Here is a 22,819-nt window from a genome sequence, read left to right on the forward strand (position 1 = left end):
CTCCCTCCCTCCCTCCCTCCCTCCTTTCCTCTCTCCCATGAGTATATGGTCTATATGTGTTTGTGTATTGTATGTGCAGTATGTTTGTATGTTATCTGTGTGTATACATGCATGCTATGTATGTATGGTATACTTGTGTGCACATGAGTATGTGATATATATTTAAGTGCAGGGCATGCACATGTGTATGTACAGGTCAAAGGGCATTTGGGATTATGGTCCTTATCTTTCTGCCTCATTTTTAAAGCCGTCTCTCTTGTTTTTGTGAGTGTTCACCAGGCTATCTGGCCTGCTAGCTTATGAACGATTCTCCTGTCTTGGCTTCCTGTTATCATAGGGGTGCTGGGATTACAGATGCGCAGTACTACATCCAGGCTGTTATGTGGGGATGGAGCTTGGATGCTCAGACATCTCCCCATTAGGACTATCTCCCCAGGTTCCACAGTTTCCTCCTCCCACCCTGAATTGTATTCTTGACTGTGGATCTAATTCCACACTAAAAGTTCATAGCTGATTATTATTTCTAAGACATGGCAAATGGACGCCCTATAACACTTGACAGATGCAGACCAGGCTTTGCTTCCTATGCTCTGTCACACAAACTAAGGGTGTTAGTATTTCCTGAGTATCTACTAGAGCAGGCATCCTTCGTGGTGTGTGTGTGTGTGTGTGTGTGTGTGTGTGTGTGTGTGTATTCCTATAATTAGCAAGAAGTTTGTTCTCTGCTTTGAAGATGTGGGCATGAAGATGATGAGCTAGTGGGAACACAAAGAAAAACTCCTGTCTGTCACACAGAGAGAGGGTGGTTTCTGTATTTTACCAAAAAAAAAAAAAACCCCAAAAACAAAAAAAAAAAACAAAAAACAAAAACAAACAAACAAAAAACATAATTATCTCTGAACCTGCACCTGCATCTTCTAAATGTCTTCATAATCATCTTACTTGAATCTGTCATTAAAATCCCCCAACATAGGTGGGACAGGTATAGCTTTTGCTTTACAGAATAAAAAACTGAGTCATAGTGATATCAAGTGATGTATTTAAGGTCAGAAAGCAAGTGAGAAGCAAAACCAAAACAACATTCCCCCTTCCTGGTGTCTAATGTAGAAGAAAACTGTCTGACGCAGTATTAATTTTGCTCATGAGCATAGTACTAATGAGCATCAGTAGTGAAAAGTAGCATGCAAGAGATAGGACATGTTTTTCCAAGACACACATTTCCTGATGCATCGCCCACTTCAAGTGTACTTGTTTTACTGGGAAAGTTCAGCTCTATAATAAGATCTACCTGATCAGGTAGAAGTGAGGATAGCAAGCAGACTATATGGGAGGTGCGGTGTTAGGCACTGCAAAAGATAAACAGTGAACTAAAAATTAGAGATGTGTCTGGAACAGAGTAGGTATCTGTTAATGTTATTATTGCTACATCATTATGCAATCTCAGAGTTTGTCTCACAAAGCTCTGCTACATTACTGCAACAACAAGATGAAGTAATCAAAGCGAAGAAAACTATAAACAGGGTGAGAAAAAGACCTCCATCTCATACTACAGCCCCATATTACTAGCACTGTTAGTTTGTAAATAAATAATACAAGTCAACGTTAGTAATCCCACATTGATCAGCTGTTTTTCTTATGTTTTTGCTGAGCCTGAAGCTGCTTAAGTTTTCCTCTAGAATTAATCCGGAAGCCTGCAGCTGCTGCTGAATACAGAGTTCATGTCCTGAAGGGTCAATATTTATTAACTTTACTGGGCCAGGGGTTATCAGACACTTGGTGAAATATCGTTCTGGGGTTGTAGATATAGCTCAGGATATAGTCCAATTCAGGTTAGTGACTTGGTGTGTGTGTTGGTTAAGATGTTTCTAGGTGAAATTAATATCTGAATAAAATGTATTGATCTCCCTATTGTGGCTGGGCCTCAGCCAATCAACTGAAGAACTGTGGAAAACAACAGCAACAAAACCAACCTACCAAAAACAAAACAAAACAAACAACACCCCTAACCTAAGTAAGAGAGAATCAAGACATTGACTTTTTTTCCACCTCAGACTTTGAAACTGGCTTTTATTGAGCTTGAAGCCTGTCAGCTTTCAGGTTTGAACTATACTGTTACTAAGACATGGTAAATGGACGCCCTATAATGATGATTATAGATTTGAAAGTTGTTGTTCCCTATAATTATACAAGTATATTCCTTACAACAAATCTGTCTATCTATCATCTATCATCTATCATCTATCTATCTATCTATCTATCTATCTATCTATCTATCTATCTATCTATCTAATCTATCTATCTATCTATCTATCTATCTATCTATCTATCTAATCTATCTATCTATCTATCTATCTATCTATCTATCTATCTATCTATCTATCTATCTATCTAACTATCTATCTCACCCACCTATCTTGTCTGTCTACTGTCTGTCTGTCTGTCTATCTATCTATCTATCTATCTATCTATCTATCTATCTATCTATCTATCTAATCTATCTATCGTCTATCCATATACCTATCTAATCTATCATCCATCTACCATCTATTTACTTATTATCTACCTTTTCATCCATCCATCTGTCTACCCATATATCTCCCCAATTGGCTCCATTTCTCAGCAAAAACCTGACAAACAAAATCTCTGGAACTAAGTTGAAGGGGCTGTTGTAACAAATACATCTAAAATGTGGAACTAGTTAATTAATGGACATGGAGAATTATGAGGAACCTATTATAAGTACAGACACAGGGGATATTCCAATGACATCTCTGTCTATCTATCTATCTATCTATCTATCTATCTATCTATCTATCTATCTATCATGTTATTGGAAACCAGAGGAAAGATGCTCCTCATAAATTTGGCTGAGCTGTACTCTACTATTTTGTGGAAGCTACAGACTGTGAACAATGAAATCAAATGCATAAACTTCTAAGCAAATTGTTGAATGGGGGGGGGGACTTAGTTCTTCTCAGTTTCTTATAGTAAAATATAAAAGCATGGAAGTGAAAGTGTTTAAGATAGAAAGAACCAGAATTTGAAGACCTGGGATATCCAGTCTAACCTTCCTAAAGACAGTGGGTTCCAAAGAGAAGACTAATGGTTTCACTTATAGACTGGGTTCTTAGGTTTGATGAGATGAGGCGTTAGAGCTAGTTGTCTACAAGCACTCACTATTTACCAAGAACAGGAAAAAATTATGCTGATGGCTACTGCCTTGATTTCAGCAGATCTTATGGTCTCTGTCAGGCACTTTGGAAATGGGTCAATCAGGGGAACATTGTGGGTGGCAAGAACTTCTGACAGGACCTGTGTCAAAGAAAAAGCACAAAAACTAGAACCATGGGGATTGTTGCAACTGCACTAAAGCTGGATGATGGAGCACTGAGCCACAAAGAGCACTCCAAGCCTTATGATCTAATAATCTTTTATTTTTTATTTTGTTTTTGCCCTTGGAAGGTGTTATACTTGCTTGGGAAATGTAATCCACTGTATCGTTTGGGTTTTCTTCTTAAGAACAGAGTGCTGAGGCTGGAGATATAGCTCATGGGGCGAGGATGCTTGATGCTCTTCCAGAGAACCTGGATTTGGTCCCAGCACCCACATTAGGCCGTTCATAATCACCTGTAACTCTGGTGCCATGGAATTTGCTGTCAGAAAACAAGAGTCTATGGTTTGATCCAACTAGACACCAAGTTTCATGGGGAAGCCTGAAATAAGACAGCCAATCAGCCAGTTAAACTTGGTTTAACATCTATTTCTTTAACCCACATACAATGCTCAATGCACCAACTTTTATTTTCCCAAACAAAAATCTCATAGTCTGAGAGGCCCCAAATTCTTAAAATGTGTTTTATGTCTCTATCTGCAAAAACTGGTATTTCTGCCTTTTGTTCCAGCACTTGGGAAATAGAGGCAGGTGAGTTTGAGGCCAGGGTGGTCTACAGAGCAAATTCTAGAACAGCCAGGGCTACACAAAGAAACCTGATCTCAAAAAGCATCCCCCCACCAAAAATAAAAATAAAAAGAAAGAAAAAGAAAAGAAAAAATGGCATTTCTCACGTCTTGGTAATTGAATACATTAGGTACAGAGAGTGCCAATATGGTTCTTCGATTTATCTGAGAAGAAACTAGAGTCTGGTTGGCTTGGCTGATAGTTAGTTACATTATTTCATAATTTGGCTGAAGCACATTTTCCCCTTCTGCTAAAGCTGTTGGTTAGGAATGCCAAGTATCCCTTTCTTTGTGAGACAGAGGCACATTCATCTAGGAAGGCAGTAGGGAACCACCACAGATCCTTTGACTCTCAGCCAGCTTGGAAGTAGAAGCCTTAGGTAATTGTGCTAGGTCAAGGGTCACTTTGAATTAAAATTCCTTCAAAGCTAGCTATTTATTTTTATTTTTTAGATAATGGGGTGCAGGATGTCAGAATTAGGAGTTAGTTTAATACTATATTCCTAATTAGATATATTTAGGAAGATTATAGTAGTAGCTCCATTAGTGCTCTTTGGGGGAAGGGACTATTTTATTGGGTGCTTATATCTACCTCTTTTCCAACTCTGATTCTACCCTAATCCCTTCTAGCACCAGCCCAACACTAGGTAGGAGAGAAAGGTTAGAGGGGAAAAGGAGATAGACCTCTTTAGATTACTTCTTGCTGATTAGGGATGTCAGGTTTCTAGGGCAAGTCCAATCTCTGTAGTCAGAATATACAGTAATCCAGAAGACCAGCAACCTAACAATAGCCAGCCCAGCAGTGGGAACCAGCAGCAGCTGGGACAGTATCAGGGGAAGCAGCAGGCACCACAGGCCCTCTCGAGGTTCTCCAACTTATACCCTCTCCAGAGTCCCCCAATTTAAACTATTTTCTTCTGGCAGAGATCATGCCCTTGCTGGTGCACAAGGTAAATCATAATCACCTGCTATGAAGTAGCTTCTTATCCAACACCTGAGATGAAAACAAATAGTCACTTAAAATAACTAGGTTTTTAAAGAAACTAAAACTCTCACTACCAGGCGTTAGGGCTATGACTTGTCTAGCTATATGTTCTTGTCCTAACAATGGGGTCATGTCTGGGGTTCATTGTGTATGAGCGCATCATGTGTGGAAGTCAGAAAACGACAACTCATGGGAGTCACTTCTCTTGTTCCATCATGTGGGCACTGAATATCAAACTCAGGCTGTCAGTTTTGGGGACAAGCACCTTTACTCTCTGATCCATCTTGTGAATCCTGTTTTGAAATCTTTAAAAGCTATTTTATGTCACTTTAAAAAATCAGTACTAATTGGGGCTGGAGTAACTCAGAATTAAGAGTATCTGTTGCCTTTAGAGAGGATCCAGGTTCAGTGTATAGCACCCACAACCTTCTTAGTGGCCCACAATCATCCATAACTCTAGTCCCGGGACATCTGACACCTTCTGACCTCCTCAGTCATGAGGCAAGCACATGGTACACACATCCACGCAGTCAAAACATTCTTACATGGCTGGTGGGTGTTACAAGTAGTGTCATCTCCTTCCTAAGTTGAACTTGTGCTCCACGAAATTCAGAGACCACTGAGTAGAAACATTCTAAATCTCTTGATATATTGGAAGTAGGAGAGATATGAGCTTAATCCTGAAAACCCGTTGAATTGGTATTTTCTTTGCATACTGTGTAGAAAAGCCATAAGTTTCAGGCTGGAAAACTGTAGTTCCTTGGCCCTGTGTTCTGTTGATCCAGCCTTGCAATTCCTTTGCCATGCTTCATCTTCCTGAAATCTGAGGGTTAATAAAAATTTTGCTTTTATTTTCTCTTTGTTCATTTGCTCAATAAATATTTGTTAGATCACCTATTACAGATTATTATATTTAGACTGTTAAATGGAAAGCTAATTTAGTATTCCGTACATTAGGATTAACTGGTGTGTTCATACACTCATTCATCAATAAACTAATTTAGTTCACAAATTGAGTTAATTTATGTATAGCTCAATGAGATAATTTGATTTATCATTACATTTCTCATGATTTTCATGATTATTTCAGGGCACTTCACAATCCTGGGACAGCTCTTAGAGCATTAGTTTAGTTGTGTTTGCTCTTTGGAATCTTTCCATCTTGCATTATTTGAAAATCAGGAGTTCATGTATTCTCTTAAAGAATTTTGTAAATTTGTTTTTATTGATTAGTTTCACAAATAAAGACTTATGTTTAAATTACACATGAACTCCTGAAAAAAGCCGTCACCCAATTATATATATTGTGTGGATGTGTGTACACGTATGTATATATGCATGTCAAAGCTAGAAGTCAATGTTAGAAGTCCATCACTTCCTTTTTTTTTTTTTTTTTTTTTTTTTTTTTTTGAGACAGGGTCTTTCATTGAACCCAGAGCTCACCAGTTTGGTTAGACCAGCTGGGCACAACAATTACAGGCATTCTCCTGTCTCTGGCTCTCCAGGACTGGGACTGTAGGGACTCACAGTGGATTTTATAATGTACATCCTAGGGGCTCAAACTCATGTTCTCATACCTGCAAGACCTAGGTCCTAGGTCCTCAAGGAGATGCTTTTAATGTGACATATAATCTGGTACCTCTTCCCCTGCATCCCCTTGGCTCTGTCTTCTGCCTTTCTGGCTTGCAGTCCTTGTGTATATCTTGGTCTTGTCCTTCCTTGTCCCTACCTCAGACTTTACCCCTTTTCTCTCAGCCTTACTTTACATCTGCCTTGTCCCTGAGAAAAGCTGCTTCTGCAATCCCTGCATGAAATAATTCTCATATATAATAATTCTCATAATTCAGAATTCCGAATCCAGTCACAGGAGTCCAGTGGTTCCTATGGTTCGGGAACCTGTGATTCCCTTCATCAGTTACACTCGGAACAGTACTAAAGACTTATTCTCAGAAAGAGCCCACTTTGGCTTATACAGCGACCTTGTTGAAATGGCTAACATTCTGACACTGGACTCCATAGCCCAGAATTAAGAGATGTACAGTTCACTGTGAAGGGAAAGAGAAGGATTCGTGGTAATGACAGTCACTGGGATGAGAGGTTAGAGGTAGAGGGTCAGCTTTCCATAGCTTCTTCTTTCCTTGATAACCTCCTTTAATTAGAGGATCAGACCTGGGCTTACAAGGACAGCCTTCTTTTGTAATTAAATTAGAAAAATGTTAAATAAGCACAATCAAGTCTAATCTACTCTTGAGGATTTTCTGCTGACCTCCAGGAAAGAAATCTGTCGCTGAAAAACAGATGGATTCTAACAGTTGTACCACAGAAATTACACATTGGACCATCTCTGCCATTGAAACAGAATACCTGATATAGAGAGACATCTTTATCTCAGGAAGGTTGTTTGTAACCACGTCCTGGGGTGGCAAGAATCCTTGTCATGGACATGCGCCATAAAGAAGTACTATGGTGGTGGTTCAGGAAAGGAGTTCTGGTAAACCTGGAAAAGGACTGCAGTGCAGGCCTGCTGAAGAGGGGCTTGAGCGGTGGCCAAGCCGAGCATGAGGAAATCAGTGAGATTCGTGCAGAAGAAGGAAGCATGGGAAACGTAGGAGACCATTATATTGTCCTGGAAAACCATGTCTATTGATCCAGGAAGCAACAAAACAAGAGAACGAGGGCCCAGTGGAGATGACTATTGTAAGCCTTTCTGTTGGCTTTATGGTCATGGTTTTGTTGACTCCAAGTAAATATAAAATGGTAATAAAATCCTTGTAGTTCGAGCATCCCAAACAGACCGGATACTGTTATAATTCACATAAGTCAAACAATAGCATCTGAAGACTCTTTGTTAGTGCCCTCTTTTTATTATGTATATACATATTCCACTGCTCTGAAAGAGAAATACTTTCAAATCATGGTTTTGAAAATGTGAGCTCAATACATCTTAGTGCATTATTTTAATTCTTAGTTGTTGGTAGATTTGTGAGCAGTGAGTATTTGTGGACAGCCCCCCCCTTTGCTAATGATTACTGTGGTAATTATTACAATTCAGCTATTTTTCCCTGTTTGTGTGGTTTACTTTCCCAAAAGGAAGAAGGGAGGGCTTGTAGTAACAATAACAGTATCAGTAAACACTACAAACACATGTTAGTATTGCAGATGGGACAGAAAGGACTTACATTGGAGCACAGTGTTAAAGTATATTTTCTTAAAAGCTTTGATTATTGTCCTGAGATTCAAAATTCAGGATATAAAATTCTTCAGCCAAGGAAACTATTCCTGCCCAGTACCCGTAGAAGGAGATTAAACGCCATTGAAGTGTTTTTCTTTTCTTTTGTTTTCTTTTTTTTTCTTTCCTTTTCTTTTCTTTTCTTTTCTTTCTTTCTTTCTTTCTTTCTTTTTGGAAGATAATTTTGTAATTATATTTATGTACAGAAAACTTAGTGTACATTTAGCCCAGTTTGGTGGCGAGTTCTTTAGCCTTTGCTTTTTCCAGCTTGGCAATGTGAGCCACAGACTTAGGACCCAGGACGTTGCCTCCCTGTGGCGACGGATCTCATCATATCTGTGATTGTAGTTGGTTCTAATAGCTCCTACCAGCTTAGCCAGAGCACTCTTGTCTTCTGAGTTAACCTGTGTGAAGGCAACAGTGATTCATGTCTTCCTGTGGACCAGGCCCCCGAGCCTGGCCTTTCTCTTGATGATGCAGTAGAACACACACTCCTATCTTTTGACACCGGGGCAGGCAGGAAAACCACCAGCTCATTGGGGTCTACATCATGGGCAATCACCACCAGCTGAGCCTTCTTGTTCTCCACCAAGGTGGTGACTGTATTGACTCCTGCTCAGAGAACAGGTGATCTCGTCACTGGGACGTCCCCTTTGCCAGCAGCTTTCTTCTCAGCACAGGCCAGTAGCCTTTGCTTCTACTCTGGCCTGTACTTGTCGCCAGCTAAAGCAGATGGGTAGATTTTGCCTGTTCAGTGCCTGGGTGAACTGATTAATGGCAGGAGGTACTTTAAGCTGCTTATAGAGGATGGCTCTTTGCCGCTGCAGCCTGATGTAGCCAGGCCACTTGATGAAGCATGTGAGATCTCTTTTAAGTTGGATGTCCTGCCCAATGCCGACGTTCGTGGGTCTTTTCTCAAATGAAGGTTTACTACCTTTTTGGACTCCTGTTTCTTCACGACGGCAGGGGCTGGGGCCACCTTCTTCCCCTTGGCCTTCTTCCCCTTGGCATCTTGCACGGCTGGAGGAGAGAGCAGTTGTAGTATTTTATTATGATGCAAACAGTTCATTTAGCATGTAATCACAAAGAAGACATCGTTCATGTCTCTGGTGCAAACAAAGATTGTATCTTCATGACTTAGGTGTTTTAAAACATATTCATATTATTAAAGAATAAATTAAAAAATATGACTTTTTAAAAAGTGTATTTCATTATATTCCATAACATGCTAACAAACATTCATAAAATTACTTTTATGCTCTTCATTGATAACTGGTCACAGTTATAGATTTAAACTCCTTAAATATTGTAGAAAAGTCTCCTAAGGCTTGTAATATAAAGCTAACACAGATAATATATTCACATGTACTGATGTACAAAATCTTAGATTTCCCTAAGCTTTTCATTACTGTTTGAAAATTGGCTTTACTATGTCAGCTTAAAAACATGCGTGTAAGTCTATTATTGTAGCAAATTACTTAGGATGATACAAAAAATATAACACACAAAGTATTGCATATGTTAACATGTAAAATATTAATAGTATGATTTTTATTCACTGAATCATATTTGTACTTAATTCTAAATTTTTTGAAATTAAAATACATAAGCACAGGGAAGGGAATTTTGTTTTTAAATGGGAATTAAAACTAGAAATAAAAATGTCAGATTCATTAACTAGACTGTGCTTTGCTCTTAGCTCTGCCCAGTGTTTATTTCATATATTTGACAGTTTGATACACAAACACAGTAAATCTTTATGTGCTCTTGGTTAATTAATTTCATCACTAAGAAATGACTTTTTAAATGGAATAATGAATATGCTCAAAGTATATTATATGCATTGTAAAAATATAATAAAACCCATTGTTTTGTGCAATTAGTATGCACTGATAAAAAAACAAAAAGATTATATATATACATATATATGTATATGTGTATACATACACACACACACACACACACACACATATATCGAGGAAGCAATTATATAGTCCTACTTTCATTCATTTATCTCCCAAGGAATGTGGAGATATTTTTTCAGTAAATATGAGAGTCCCATCCCAAGTACATTAAGATAAACCGTTGCACAGGCCAAGTTGCACATAAATGGAAGAGGCAGATATGGATGGGAAATGTAGAACTATCTGCCAGCAGCATCTCACCAGTAGCCTGCTCTGTTGGGCCTTCAGTAACAATGGCTTACATCAAATTGGTTCAGACTCCAAACTGATGTCCCAGGTCTTCTGAATTCATTCTCTTGTTTTTTTTTTTTAAAGCTTATTTATTTTTATCTTATGTGTATGAGTGTGTGACTGAATGTATGTATGTGCACTGTGTGCATCCCTGTTGCCTAAGAAGGTCAGAATTGTACATGAGGCCCCTAAACCTGGATTTAAAGATGGTTGTATGCTGCTGTATGGGTGCTGGAAACCAAACCAGGTCCTTTGCTAGAGCGACAAATGCTCTTAACCATTGGGACATTCTCTACCCTCCCTACTCTCTTGTTCTTTGTCATGACTGTCAACTGTTTCTGTCCTCTGACAATTAGGGCAAGTGGCATCATGTGACTTTCCCTCTAAACCATCTCCCTCTTTGCTCAACTCTCTAAATGGATTCAATCTACTTAAATGTTAGCTTCTATTCTGAGCTCTTTCTACATTCTTTCTATGGAGACATGAGCTGGCGTTTTAATTAACATTTTCAGGACCTCTGTTATCTCCTGCAGGAGTCCTTCAGTCTAATGTTGAACAGAGCGGGATATGTCAGTAAGCAGGAATGTGATTAAGGTATGCTTTGGTAGCAATGAGGTGGCGATGTTTTAAGAATTAATACCATTCATTTAGGAAAGTTTCCTTTTTAGTCATTTCACAAAATTTACACTCTGCAGTTCAAGTCATGACAATTTACCTAAGTTGCCTGTGTGGCAATTGGTACCTGGAAGGAAGCAGGCCCACCGGTGTCTGCCTTGTAAATGGCTTAGCTCGCTTTGAGGCCTTACTTGGATCTAATTAGGAACACGCTGTCAAGGGAGAGAGGTTGATGAAAACAGGGACCATGGCCAAGAGGTTCAGAAGAAAATCAGGATTTTAAGACAAGAGTTTATAGGTAGTGGGAAGATGGCTTAGTGGGCAGACGTGCTAGACACACTGACCTGTTGACCTGAGTTGGCTTCCCTGGAGCTGACCTGAAAGGCCAGATGCAGAGTCATAGCTCTGTCATCCCAGCATTCCAGATGGTGAGATAAGAGACAGAGACAGAAACATTATCAGAAAGCTGGGTATATACTGAGAGGTGTGGAGAGCCAAGAAAGCAGGAGAAGCCGTGCCCAGCAAGGTGGAAGGCCAGGACTGACCCACCAAAGCTGCCCTCTGCCCTCCACCGAGTCCTGTGGCTCAGGAGTGCTCAAGCTCATCAATATATGCCCCTCCCCCCAAGTTAATGACAGATGGCTCAGAAGTGGAATGTGGTATAAACAGATCACATCGGCACAGATTAGAAAGTAACTCTGAGGCTACCTGCCCTGTAATCTTTTCAATCCAATGACTGAAGACCCTGGCTGAGATGCACAGCATCTTACAGGATGCTTAAAGCTATAAGATGTTCCATCTCTAATACCATGAAATCAGATTTTGTGAACATTGAGGTTGAAGATTGTGGAAGCCAAATAATGAAGGCATTGGGAAATGCAGCCTTTGGCACCTGCACTCCAAGACTCCAAGCTCTGGACCTAAACAATTAATTGCACAGTACAATGGAAAACTCCCCCTTGCAGTTCAAATACAAAACAGCATTGTTTTGCTTGTTTCTCTAATGAATTGTATATTGAAACCAGGAGGGGAAGAGTCCCAGCTCCATTCACACTCCAAGAAGAGTCCTGTGTAAATCCAAGTCCACCCAGGGGCTGGCAGTGGACAGCCGTGACCAGCCGTGACCAGCCCTCCACAATATCAACATGGCAGGTGGGGTTTCTCCTCTCCGCAGTCTTGCCAGCTTCCAAACAGTCACTGCCTTAAGAGTCCCTATCGTACCTTGAAGGGACCCAGTGTCCTGAGGCTCCCTTAGCCCTAATGAGGGAGGAAGATAGACTGGCTTTGATTTTCAGCTGTATGTTTTCTGATGATGGAGGAAAGGGCTCACATTCCATTCGGATTTTGCCTTTTAAGTCTTCATCATTCAGAAGCCCCGTTGAAATGAGCTGTTCATTTATCTGGGAGCAGCTGCATGCAGGATTGCATGGTTGGATTGCTTATGTCACAGAGTGCGTCTGGGAGGAAGCACTTTTGAATATTTATTTAATTCAATTATTCCTTGGTGGCACACCCACTCCCTTCTAAGCCGTGGCACTGGATTCTGTAACCACTAGAATGTTGCCATGAAAGAGATCAAGAAATCTGACCTGACTTGTAAAACGCAGCTCAGCCCTAATATGAGACAAATCTGCTCTGTCTCTTCAGCCTGTTTCTCTCACACGCGACATTAATGCCTATTTTGGCCCAGCATGTCACAGCTGCAAAGCAGGGCTGTTCCCTCCTGTTCTGTTCTTATGAGCTCCCTGCAGAGTCTGCCAGAAGAGTCATATTCTTGACTGGCAGGCCCCAGTGGCTGGAACAGTTCTCAAATAAGTCATTACAAAGCTGGGCCAAGTAAGACTTTCTGGCTGCCCTGGGGAACTGTCTGGGATTAGATGATGCTTCATCTAAGGATCAGAGAAAAAAAAAACCCACTAAAGATGACCCCAAGACAAGGCATTGATTTAGTGTCAGCTTGGAAAATCTGTGGGGCTCAGAGGACACACACACACACACACACACCAGACACAAAGACAGACAGACACACAGACAGGCAGACAGACATCAGACAGACAGACACAAAAGGACATATACACAGACATGCACACAGACACAAAGACGCACACACATACAAAACACACACACAGACATGCATGCATGTATGCACACATACATGCACATAGGCAGACACAGAGACAGATACACAGATGTATAGATACTGTCTAGATACACATACATAGTGATTGAAAGGATTATTGTCATGAATATAGGTCAACATACCAAAAGAAATACAAGTATTTTACTCTCTTTCTCTGTGTCTCTCTCTCTCTGTCTCTCTCTCTCTGTGTCTCTCTCTCTGTCTCTCTCTCTCTGTCTCTCTCTCTCTGTCTCTCTCTCTCTCTCTCTCTCTCTCTCTCTCTCTCTCTCTGTGTGTGTGTATGTGTGTGTGTGTGTACACATGTGCAGGCTCACATGCCGTGCTGACTAGGTGGAAGTCGAGTGCCAGCTTGCAGGCATTAGTTCTCTCACTTCACTGTGTAACTTCTGGGGTGGATCTCAGGTCATCAGGCTTGGCAGCCAGTGCCTTTACCTGCTCAGCCACCTCATTGGCCTGTATTTGTGAGGCAGGGTCTCTCCCACTGACTCGACTGGCTATCCAGCAAACCCCAGAGATCATCTTTATCTCCCCAGCTCTGTGATCACTGGCATAAGCGCTCCACCTGCCTTTTTGTATGTGTGCCGGAGCTCTTACATGTCCTGGACAGCACTTTACCAACTGAGCTGGCTCCCCAGCCTGCATTTTTTTACTCTTAAATATTGGTCAGTGTAAATAAGCTCTGACATATGTATGTTTCTGTTTATCTGGTCTCTATATTATTTAGTCAATAGTTCCAACCATCTCTTTGTCTTTATTCTCATGTTTGGTGGCCACTCACGTGATTTTACCACACTTGTCTTAAGCACAGCTTACTGTACCTAAATATGGGATCCTATTTGGGTACATTCATACTCTCTGGGAGTTGAATGTCAAGTTCTTTTGACTTTGAGATAGCCTCAACACCAGCCCAGTGAGAACTGGCTCTCTCATTGCTCCGGGCAGGACTTTCAGCCAGCTATGCAGCAGCTTCTACACTTCTATTATCTGGTAGATTTCCTGGACTTATTAGTGTCATTATTGTGGTCACTCGATTGTTCTCAATGTTTGTAGACTGTTTTCTATACTCCAGTGGCTTTTGAATGGTCTTCCACATGTTTTCTGAATGGGCTTCCTACCTCCCACACACTTTTTTTTCTTTTTATTTATTACGTATTTTCCTCAATGACATTTCCAATGCTATCCCAAAAGTCCCCCATACCCTCCCCCCCACGTCCCTACCCACCCATTCTCATTTTTTTTTTTTTTTGGCCCTGGCACTCCCACACACTTTTTTGTCTGTTATTTGTTTACTGGGAACTGTTTGAGGATGAGTACTGAATCTGTTGACACAAGCAACTGGTAATTCATAATGCCTGTTATTTGGAAGTAGTCTATGTCAGTGAGATTGGCAAGATCATTGAAAACAACAACGTCTTTGGTGGTATATGTAGTGTTTATGTTAGGAGAGGTGATCTTGACATTTTGTTGAGGATTGGGAAAATTAAGGAAAAGGACTGTCATGTGTACCATTGAAGAGCAGAGCCTGATTGGGAGATACAGTGTGAAGCCCAACCAAGTTCTGTGTCCTTGTCCTTTATATATTTGTGGGGTTTGGTGACCATTTCCATGTCACAGTGTTTATTCTCCTTTAGATGTCTGTGTCTTTTCTAATGATTTTTATAATTGAAAATAGATGTGTTTTCCTACAGTATACCCTGATTACAGTTCCCCTTCAGCTGTTCCTCTGGGTTCACCTCCCACCTCCCCTCCCATCTGGATCTATACCCTTTCTGCCTCTCCTTAAAAAACAGACAGGAGTGAGGTCGGGCCATGGTGGGGCAGAGGTTGGGAAGATGGCGTTGCAAGGTTGGGCACAGCTAGGCTGGCGCTGTGGTCCGGCGTGGGCGCCTCCCTTGGGTGGCGGCTACCGGGAGCTCTCTGCGACCCAGGCCCCGCAGCTGCTTGGACGCAGGTTTAACTTGTTTCTTCAGCAAACGTGTGGATTTAGAAAAGCACCCAGGAAGGTTGAACCTCGAAGATCAGACCCAGGGTCAAGTGGAGAAGCATATAAGAGAAGTGCCTTGATCCCGCCTCTGGAAGAAACAGTCTTTTACCCTCCCCCTGTCCTATAAGAACTCTTGTGAAGCCCTTTTTCTTCACCATTGAGTTCACAGGCTGTGCATTTGGGTCAGCTGCTATTTGGCAGTATGAATCACTGAAATCCAGGGTGCAGAGTTATTTTGATGGCATAAAAGCTGACTGGTTGGATAGTATATGGCCACAAAAGGAGGAAACCTCGGAAAGGAGATTAACAAGTGGTGGAATAGCCTAAGTGATGGCCAGCGGACTGTGACCAGCATCATAGCTGCAAATGCCCTCGTGTTCTCCATGTGGAGAGTGCCATCCCTGCATCGAACCATGGTCAGATACTTTACATCCAACCCAGCATCAACAAATACGTATGTTCTGTGGCGCTTCTCATCTAGCATCGTGAACATTCCGGGGCAGGAGCAGTTTGTGGCAGTGTATCTGTCTGCAGGTGTTATTTCCAATTTTGTCAGTTATGTGTGTAAAGTTGCCACAGGAAGATATGGACCTTCACTTGGTGCATCGGGAGCAATCATGACTGTGCTTGCAGCTGTCTGCACCAAGATCCCGGAGGGGAGGCTTGCTATCATCTTCCTCCCCGTCTTCACCTTCACAGCTGGCAATGCCTTAAAAGCCATCATTGCCATGGATACAGCTGGGATGATCCTGGGATGGAAATGTTTTGATCATGCAGCCCATCTTGGGAGAGCTCTCTTTGGAATATGGTATATCACATATGGACATGAACTCATTTGGAAGAACAGGGAGCCTCTAGTGAAAATCTGGCACGAAATAAGGACTAATGGCCCCAAGAAAGGAGGTGGCTCTAAGTGAAGCAGAGCTGGCCAGTATGGTGCATCTGATCCTTGCTGCTTGGAAAGTCTCAGCATCGGCCACCCCAGTGATTTAAATGTCCTCAGTACGTGTCTCCTTAGCAAATTATGGCAAAGTTGTGAAATAAATGTTTATATCTCTAGTTTGTAAAAAAAAAAAAAACAAAAACAAAAAAACAAAAAACAAAAAACAGACAGACATCTAAGGCATAGTAATAATAAAATAAGATAAAAATATGATGACAGAACAAAAGCAAACAAAAAGGAGTAAAACAGAACCAATAAATAGAGGGGAAAAAGCCCAAGAAAGGGCACAAAACAAACATGGATGCAAAGATGGGTTTGTATACTCAGAAATCCCATAAACTGTAGGGTAAAATAAATAAATAAATAAATAAATGAATAAGATAAAATCAAAAGGAAAGAGAGAAGAAGGAAGAGCCCTGGAGTGACATTATGAGACAGGAACCTCCTAAGATGGCGCTGAGTTCATTTTCAGTTGGGCATCTACTCCTGGGCACATAGCCTAGACTTGGTAGTTTGCTTCCCATGAGAGTCCCTTAGAGAAAACTAAATTTCCATTTGCAATTGGTTATCCTAGAGATAGCTTCTGGGTTAATTATAGGGGCATATATCTACTTCTCTTTCTGCTCTAGGACCCCATCTTGTGCAGACCCATGTAGGCTCTGTGCATGTTGCCTCAGTGTCTGTGAATTCATACGTGTGTAGATCTTGTTGATTTAGAGGGCCTGGTTTCCTAGCTGTCCTCCATCCCCTCTGGCTTTCACATTCTTTCTGCCTCCTTTTCTGCAGGGTTCTCTGAGCCCTGAGGGGAGGGATTTCATGGAGACATCACATTTAGGGCTGAAGATTCTGAGGTCTTTCATTCCCTGCATATTGTCTGGTTGTGGTCTCTGTATTTGCACAATTATTGTTTTTTAATTTTTTAAATTATGTGTATATGGTAGTCCAGAAGAGTATCAGAGCCCCAGGCATTGGAATTACAAGCATTTGTGAGATGTCTGACCAAAAAAAAAAAAAAAAAAAAAAAAAAGAGTTGCTTAAGACAGGTTACTGCCAAATTAGGTGTGGGCAAGAGAAATCGGGTCAGATGATAAAAAAGTGAGATTCAAAAAGATTTCAATGGCTCTTCCATTTTCTCCCCATTGTCTCTCGCTGTGTGTCTCTCTGTCTCTGTCTCTCTGTGTTTGTCTGTGTGTGTGTTTGTATGTTTGTATGTGGGGGTGTGGGGAGGAGAGCTTGTTCATACCAAGGAATGCATACAGTTAGCAGGGAGCAATCTTTGGTGATAGTCCTCAGTCATCTACCTTGTTCCTATTTGACACAGAGTCTCTGTATGCAAAGTCAGCTGGTTCTCTAGAGAGAATTCTTTGGGAATTCTCCCGTTGTCTATTGCAACATAAGAGCCCTGTGATCACAGAGGCACATACTACTGTATCAGGCTTTTGAGTGAGTTCTGGAGATCTGAACTCATGCCCTCATGCACACATGGTAAGCGCGTTTCCCCTGAGCCATCTCCCTAGACACTATCCACGGTCTTGTTCTCTTTTTAAAGAAACAGAGTGTAAATGCTTTGTAGTTAATGAAGTTTGGGTGATATTTCAGTAAGAAAGAAAACTGAGAACCCATCAAGAAGGTTTATGCTTGAGATGGAAGGAATGACAATCCAGAGACTGCCCCACCTGGGGATCCATCACATAAACAACCACCAAACCCAGACACTATTGTGGATGCCAACAAGAACTTGCTGACAGGAGCCTGATAAAGCTGTCTCCTGAGAGGCTCTGTCAGTGCCTGACAAATACAGAAGTGGATGCTCACAGCCATCTATTGGACAGAGCACAGGGTCCCCAATGAAGGAGCTAGAGAAAGTACCCAAGGAGCGGAAGGGGTTTACAGTCCCATAGGAGGAACAATATGAACTAATCAGTACCCCCAGAACTCCCTGGGACTAAACCACCAACCAAAGAAAACACATGATGGGACTCACGGCTTTAGTTGCATATGTAGCAGAGGATGGCCTAGTCAGTCATCAATGGGAGTAGAAGCCCTTGGTCCTGTGAAGGCTCTATGCCCCAGTATAGGGAAATGCCAGGGCCAGGAAGCAGAAGTGGATGGGTTGGTGAGCAGGGGGAGGGGAGAGGGGATAGGTGGTTTTCGGGGGAAAACCAAGAAAGGGGATAATATTTGAAATGTAAATAAAGAAATTATCTAATAAAAATGTAAAAAAAAAAGTTTATGCTTAAAACAAAACCTTAAGATGACAGTCAAATGAACTGAGAAGTAGATACCCAATATAAGTTTAAGTTAAATTGTTTAAAATATTTACTATGTTTATGAAGTTCTCATTTCTGATCAACCACCCTGTGCCAAAATAGTCACATTAAGGGTTTTTAGTGCTCAAGAATGCACTTCTTTGTTTAGCATGCTTCTTACACAGGATTGTCACTGCAAAGCTTTCTCTGACTGCCCTCTCCCATCTGTTATGAATCCCCTGCTGTTTATCCACTGTGGTACTTCATGACGTCATAACTGTTTGCTGCATTGTCTTGTCTCTTCTAGAAGTCTCTGAGCTAGGGGAGGACAGTGACCCATTTTAAATCTCCATATTCTTAAGTCATAAAGTCCTGCTTAGTCCCAGTGTGAACACACAGATGTTTATTGAGTCAGTGATGAAAGATAGACTTTATTAAATGTGTTGGTGAGAAAACCATGCTAAAATGGCAGGTGTCTTATTTTACAGGGATATAGAGAAAGGCTTTTCTGTCAAGAGCTATATACTGTCATTAGCTGAGGAATCAAGACCTTGGAACCATAGTATTTTTGGATTGATTTAGTCAAGGATTCATTGTTGTAGTACGCCTTCTCTGGCTGCAGGAAGGTCGTGTGGGTCTTTCTACCCTATGTCTTTCTTTCCCATTATGTCTTTCAATCTGTGTGCTCTCTCCTGTTTCCAGGAGCTGAGCCTTACTGAGTGAGGCTTGCCCTCCCCTGATGGGTTGGGAGGTCTCAAATAATCAGTCTGGGTTTGAGCTCCTTTCCTTCCTGAACCTCAAATCAACAGATGCTTCTAGTTTGGAAACCTCCGGGAGTTCTTTAGGCCAAGTATCTCATTTCCTTTGATAGACTCATAGCCCAGCGAAGGTAAGCATTAACTCCCCTGTCTGTCCTTTATATTCTCCAGTCTTCGGTCTTAACTCTTTAATCAAATGCTTTGCTTTAATTGCCCTCGTCCCTCTGGCATTTGGTTTTGTCTAGCCCACAGAATGCTCTATTTTACCTAAGTTTAAAAAAGCAGACCACAGGAGGAAGTATTTCATTCAATAGGATCACAACAGTCTGAGCATTCCAGATCCAAGGCCAAAGAGTGTGTGGTAGAGTCAGTCACAAGCAGTAAAAATACAGTTCAGCAGAATCACATATGGAATCTAATCTGCACAGTAACTTAATGAGTGCTTTCAAAGAATCCAAATAGAGCTAGCTGAATGTCATTGTTCTTACTGGCTGAAGGTGAAGTCTGAAATCGCTTGGAACTTAATCCTTTTGCCTCAGTATCCTTGGTGCTGGGTGCTGGGGTTATAGAAGTGTACTAATACTCTAGCTAGCTTTTTAATATAGTAGCATAAAAATGGAAATTGAAAAGCTAAAACTGGGTTGTTTATGATAGTATCAAACCCAAGCAATACTCAGGAATAAGGTTAACAAAGTGTATGTAAGGTTTGTATATCCCAAATGACAAAATATAGAAGAAAGAAGCCTAAGAAGACCCAACTAAATGAAAAGATACTGGAACTGGGGAAAAGTGCTTGCTTTACATTGTATGAGGGCCTGGGTTTGATTCCCAGGACTGTATAAACTGGGTATGGTGGTGCATGCTTGTTGTATCAACACTTGGGAGGTGGAGGAAGGAAGATCAGGAGTTCAAGGTCATTTTTGGTTATATAATGAGTTTAGGCCAGTCTAGGATTCAGCCTTGTCTTAGAGAGGAGAAAGAAAAAAAAACCCAAAAAAACAAAAAAACCATGTTTCCATATGAAAAAATATTGTTATAATGCTAGTTGATGTCCATTTCCCCATAATGACCTACAGATTTAATTAAAATCTAGCATATAGGGGACAGTGGAGAAGGGGAAGAGAGTGGGCTGGAGGATGGGAGACGAAAATGTAGATAGCAGAGATCTCCTTTCAGGTGGTGGATCCATTTGGATCCGCTACTGGGGGATTTAACTTAGAACAGCTTAGAAATTAGGATGTTCCAGCTTTGATGTCCCTCAACAGAGGAATAGATACAGAAAATGTGGTCCATTTACACAATGGAGTACTACTCAGCAATTAGAAAGAATGAGTTTATGAAATTCCTAGGCAAATGGATTGACCTGGAGGGTATCATCCTGAGTGAGGTAACCCAATCACAAAAGAACTCATATGATATGTACTCACTGATAAGTGGATATTAGCCCAGAAACTTAGAATATCCAAGATACAAGATACAATTTGCAAAACACATAAAACTCAAGAAGAACGAAGACCAAAGTGTGGGAACTTTGCCCCTTCTTAGAATTGGGAACAAAACACCCATGGAAGGAGTTACAGAGACAAAGTTTGGAGCTGAGATGAAAGGATGGACCATCTAGAGACTGCCACACCCGGGGATCCATCCCATAATCAGCCTCCAAACGCTCAAACCATTGCATACACCAGCAAGATTTTGCTAAAAGGACCCTGATATAGCTGTGTCTTGTGAGGCTATGCTGGGGCCTGGCAAACACAGAAGTGGATGTCTGCTATTGGATGGAACACAGGGCCCCCAATGAAGGAGCTAGAGAAAGTACCCAAGGAGCTAAAGGGGTCTGCAACCCTATAGGGGTGGAACAACAATATGAACTAACCAGTACCCCCAGAGCTCGTGTCTCTAGCTGCATATGTAGCAGAAGATGGACTAGTCGGCCATCATTGGGAAGAGAGGCCCCTTGGCCTTGCAAACTTTATATGCCTCTCAGTACAGGGGAACGCCAGGGCCAAGAAGTGGGAGTGGGTAGGCGAGGGTATGGGGGACTTTTGGGATAGCATTTGAAATGTAGATGAAGAAAATACCTAATTAAAAAAAATAAAGAAAATAGAAAAAAAGAAAAAAGAAATTAGGATGTTAGTTGTTGTGCCCAGCGATTGAGTTACCATTGATTCTGAACTGAGTTTGTGTTGTGTTTTCCTTCATGTGGCAGCTCAACTGGGTTCCAGAGAGAAAGGTATGGTGGTAAAGTGTGGGTTTGCAAGAAGTGTACCCCAAAAGGCTGTGGGAATTTTGAAGTGTGGGGTTGGCGTGGTAGTGACCCACCAGTGGGACCTTAGTGAACTGGTTGGAGAGATTTCAGAGCTGAGTCAGAGAGTCTCCACAAGATGAGAACAGGCCAGCCATGCCCTCCAGTGCCTGGCCAGTCAGCCTGCCAGGGCCCGTCAGTGAAGCATGGTTTGCAGTTTTCAATATTTCATGCTACAGATGGCGTCCAACATGACAGGCAAGAATCCACTAGAAATGTATGATTCTTAGCTTATCAGTTTGAAATTTAGTTAGAAACTTGGAGGTTTGTCAAGTGGAGCAGAGTCAAGTCCCATGTGCAGGAACATTGAAACAAAGAAAGAGGGCTCTGAGTGCAGGCTGCTCTGATCACTGAGAGCCAGAGAATGGAAGCTGCCTGTTTCCTTAGCAGATGTTGATTGGAGTATGATTTAATTAAAAATTGGGATTATTTGCTTTTAGGATAGATTTATAAATAGATTTTGTCTGAATCACATGGGGAATTTTGCCCATGGTTTGAAACTAGAATAGGGAAAATTTACTGGCCCCAGGTAGAGAGCATAACAGATAGATAAGAGGTATTAATAAATAGATGTCTGTGGCTCCAGGTAAAGAGCATAAAGATAAATGGTATATTAAAGTCCGTGGGAACTCATATTCTTTGTTTGTGGACTCCACAGGAATTTTGGGTTAATTTTCTGGCATGACTAAATAGAAAAAGCCCAAGAATAGACTGGTACAGTATTTTAGTTTACTTTATTTATTTTAGATTGTCTTAATTTTCAAAATAGGTGTGATTTTGAGTTTTGTGGTTATATCATTTCTCTGGGAGAGAGGTCGAGCTAAAGGTTTTTCTGGTTACTGGCTCAAGGATATGCTGATTTGGGAGAAAGTTTTGTCTTTGCATTTTTTAGAAAAGGTGATTATACACCTTCCAGAATGATATGGATCAAATGTGACAGAGGAAGACCACCTGAAAATAGATTCAGGTGAATCAAACAAACAAAATAATATTCTTTGTGTCATCCCTTACACAGCACGATTGAAGACTTATGATTGGAGCAAAATTTCATCCTAACTAGTCTGAACACTTTACACAGACTAATTCAATCCATACAGATATCTTGATGATACTAAAATTTTGTTTTGAGATTTGTATATTATAGAATATACAGCCTTGGTGAGTCTCATTGTCAGACATGCTGAACTGACCTGCTTTGAACTCCCGATCTCTTGGACTTTCAGCCAGATCCAATCAGGACACAAGCATCAGAGACTAAAACAATCGCTGGTGTGGCCTTCTTAAGGCCAACCAACTCCCCTATTTTTTCTACTCTTCTCCCCCCCCTCGAAGATATCTCAGCGCCTATATTCAGCTTGAGGAAGTTATGAAGAGTTGTTGTTCCAGTTCCCTGGACTTGGGAGTCTAGAGGTAGTTATTCTAGTTGTCTTTCTGGGGAATTTTGAAATGGCCATAATTG

General features: G+C 41.2%; 1 protein-coding gene and 1 pseudogene across 1 annotated transcript in view; both read left to right on the forward strand.

Moving 5' to 3' along the window:
- The window catches only part of LOC108168726, a 107,934-nt gene extending 100,962 nt beyond the window's left edge, over positions 1 to 6,972 (forward strand). The window contains exon 5 of the mRNA XM_017319361.1: positions 6,790 to 6,972. Coding sequence (XP_017174850.1) covers positions 6,790 to 6,972 — 183 coding nt within the window. The remainder of the gene's footprint in view (positions 1 to 6,789) is intronic.
- Positions 14,920 to 16,173, forward strand: Gm13181 (predicted gene 13181; annotated as a pseudogene).

The sequence above is a fragment of the Mus musculus genome, chromosome 2 (genome assembly GCF_000001635.26).
Source record: "Mus musculus strain C57BL/6J chromosome 2, GRCm38.p6 C57BL/6J".
NCBI lineage: Eukaryota > Metazoa > Chordata > Mammalia > Rodentia > Muridae > Mus > Mus musculus.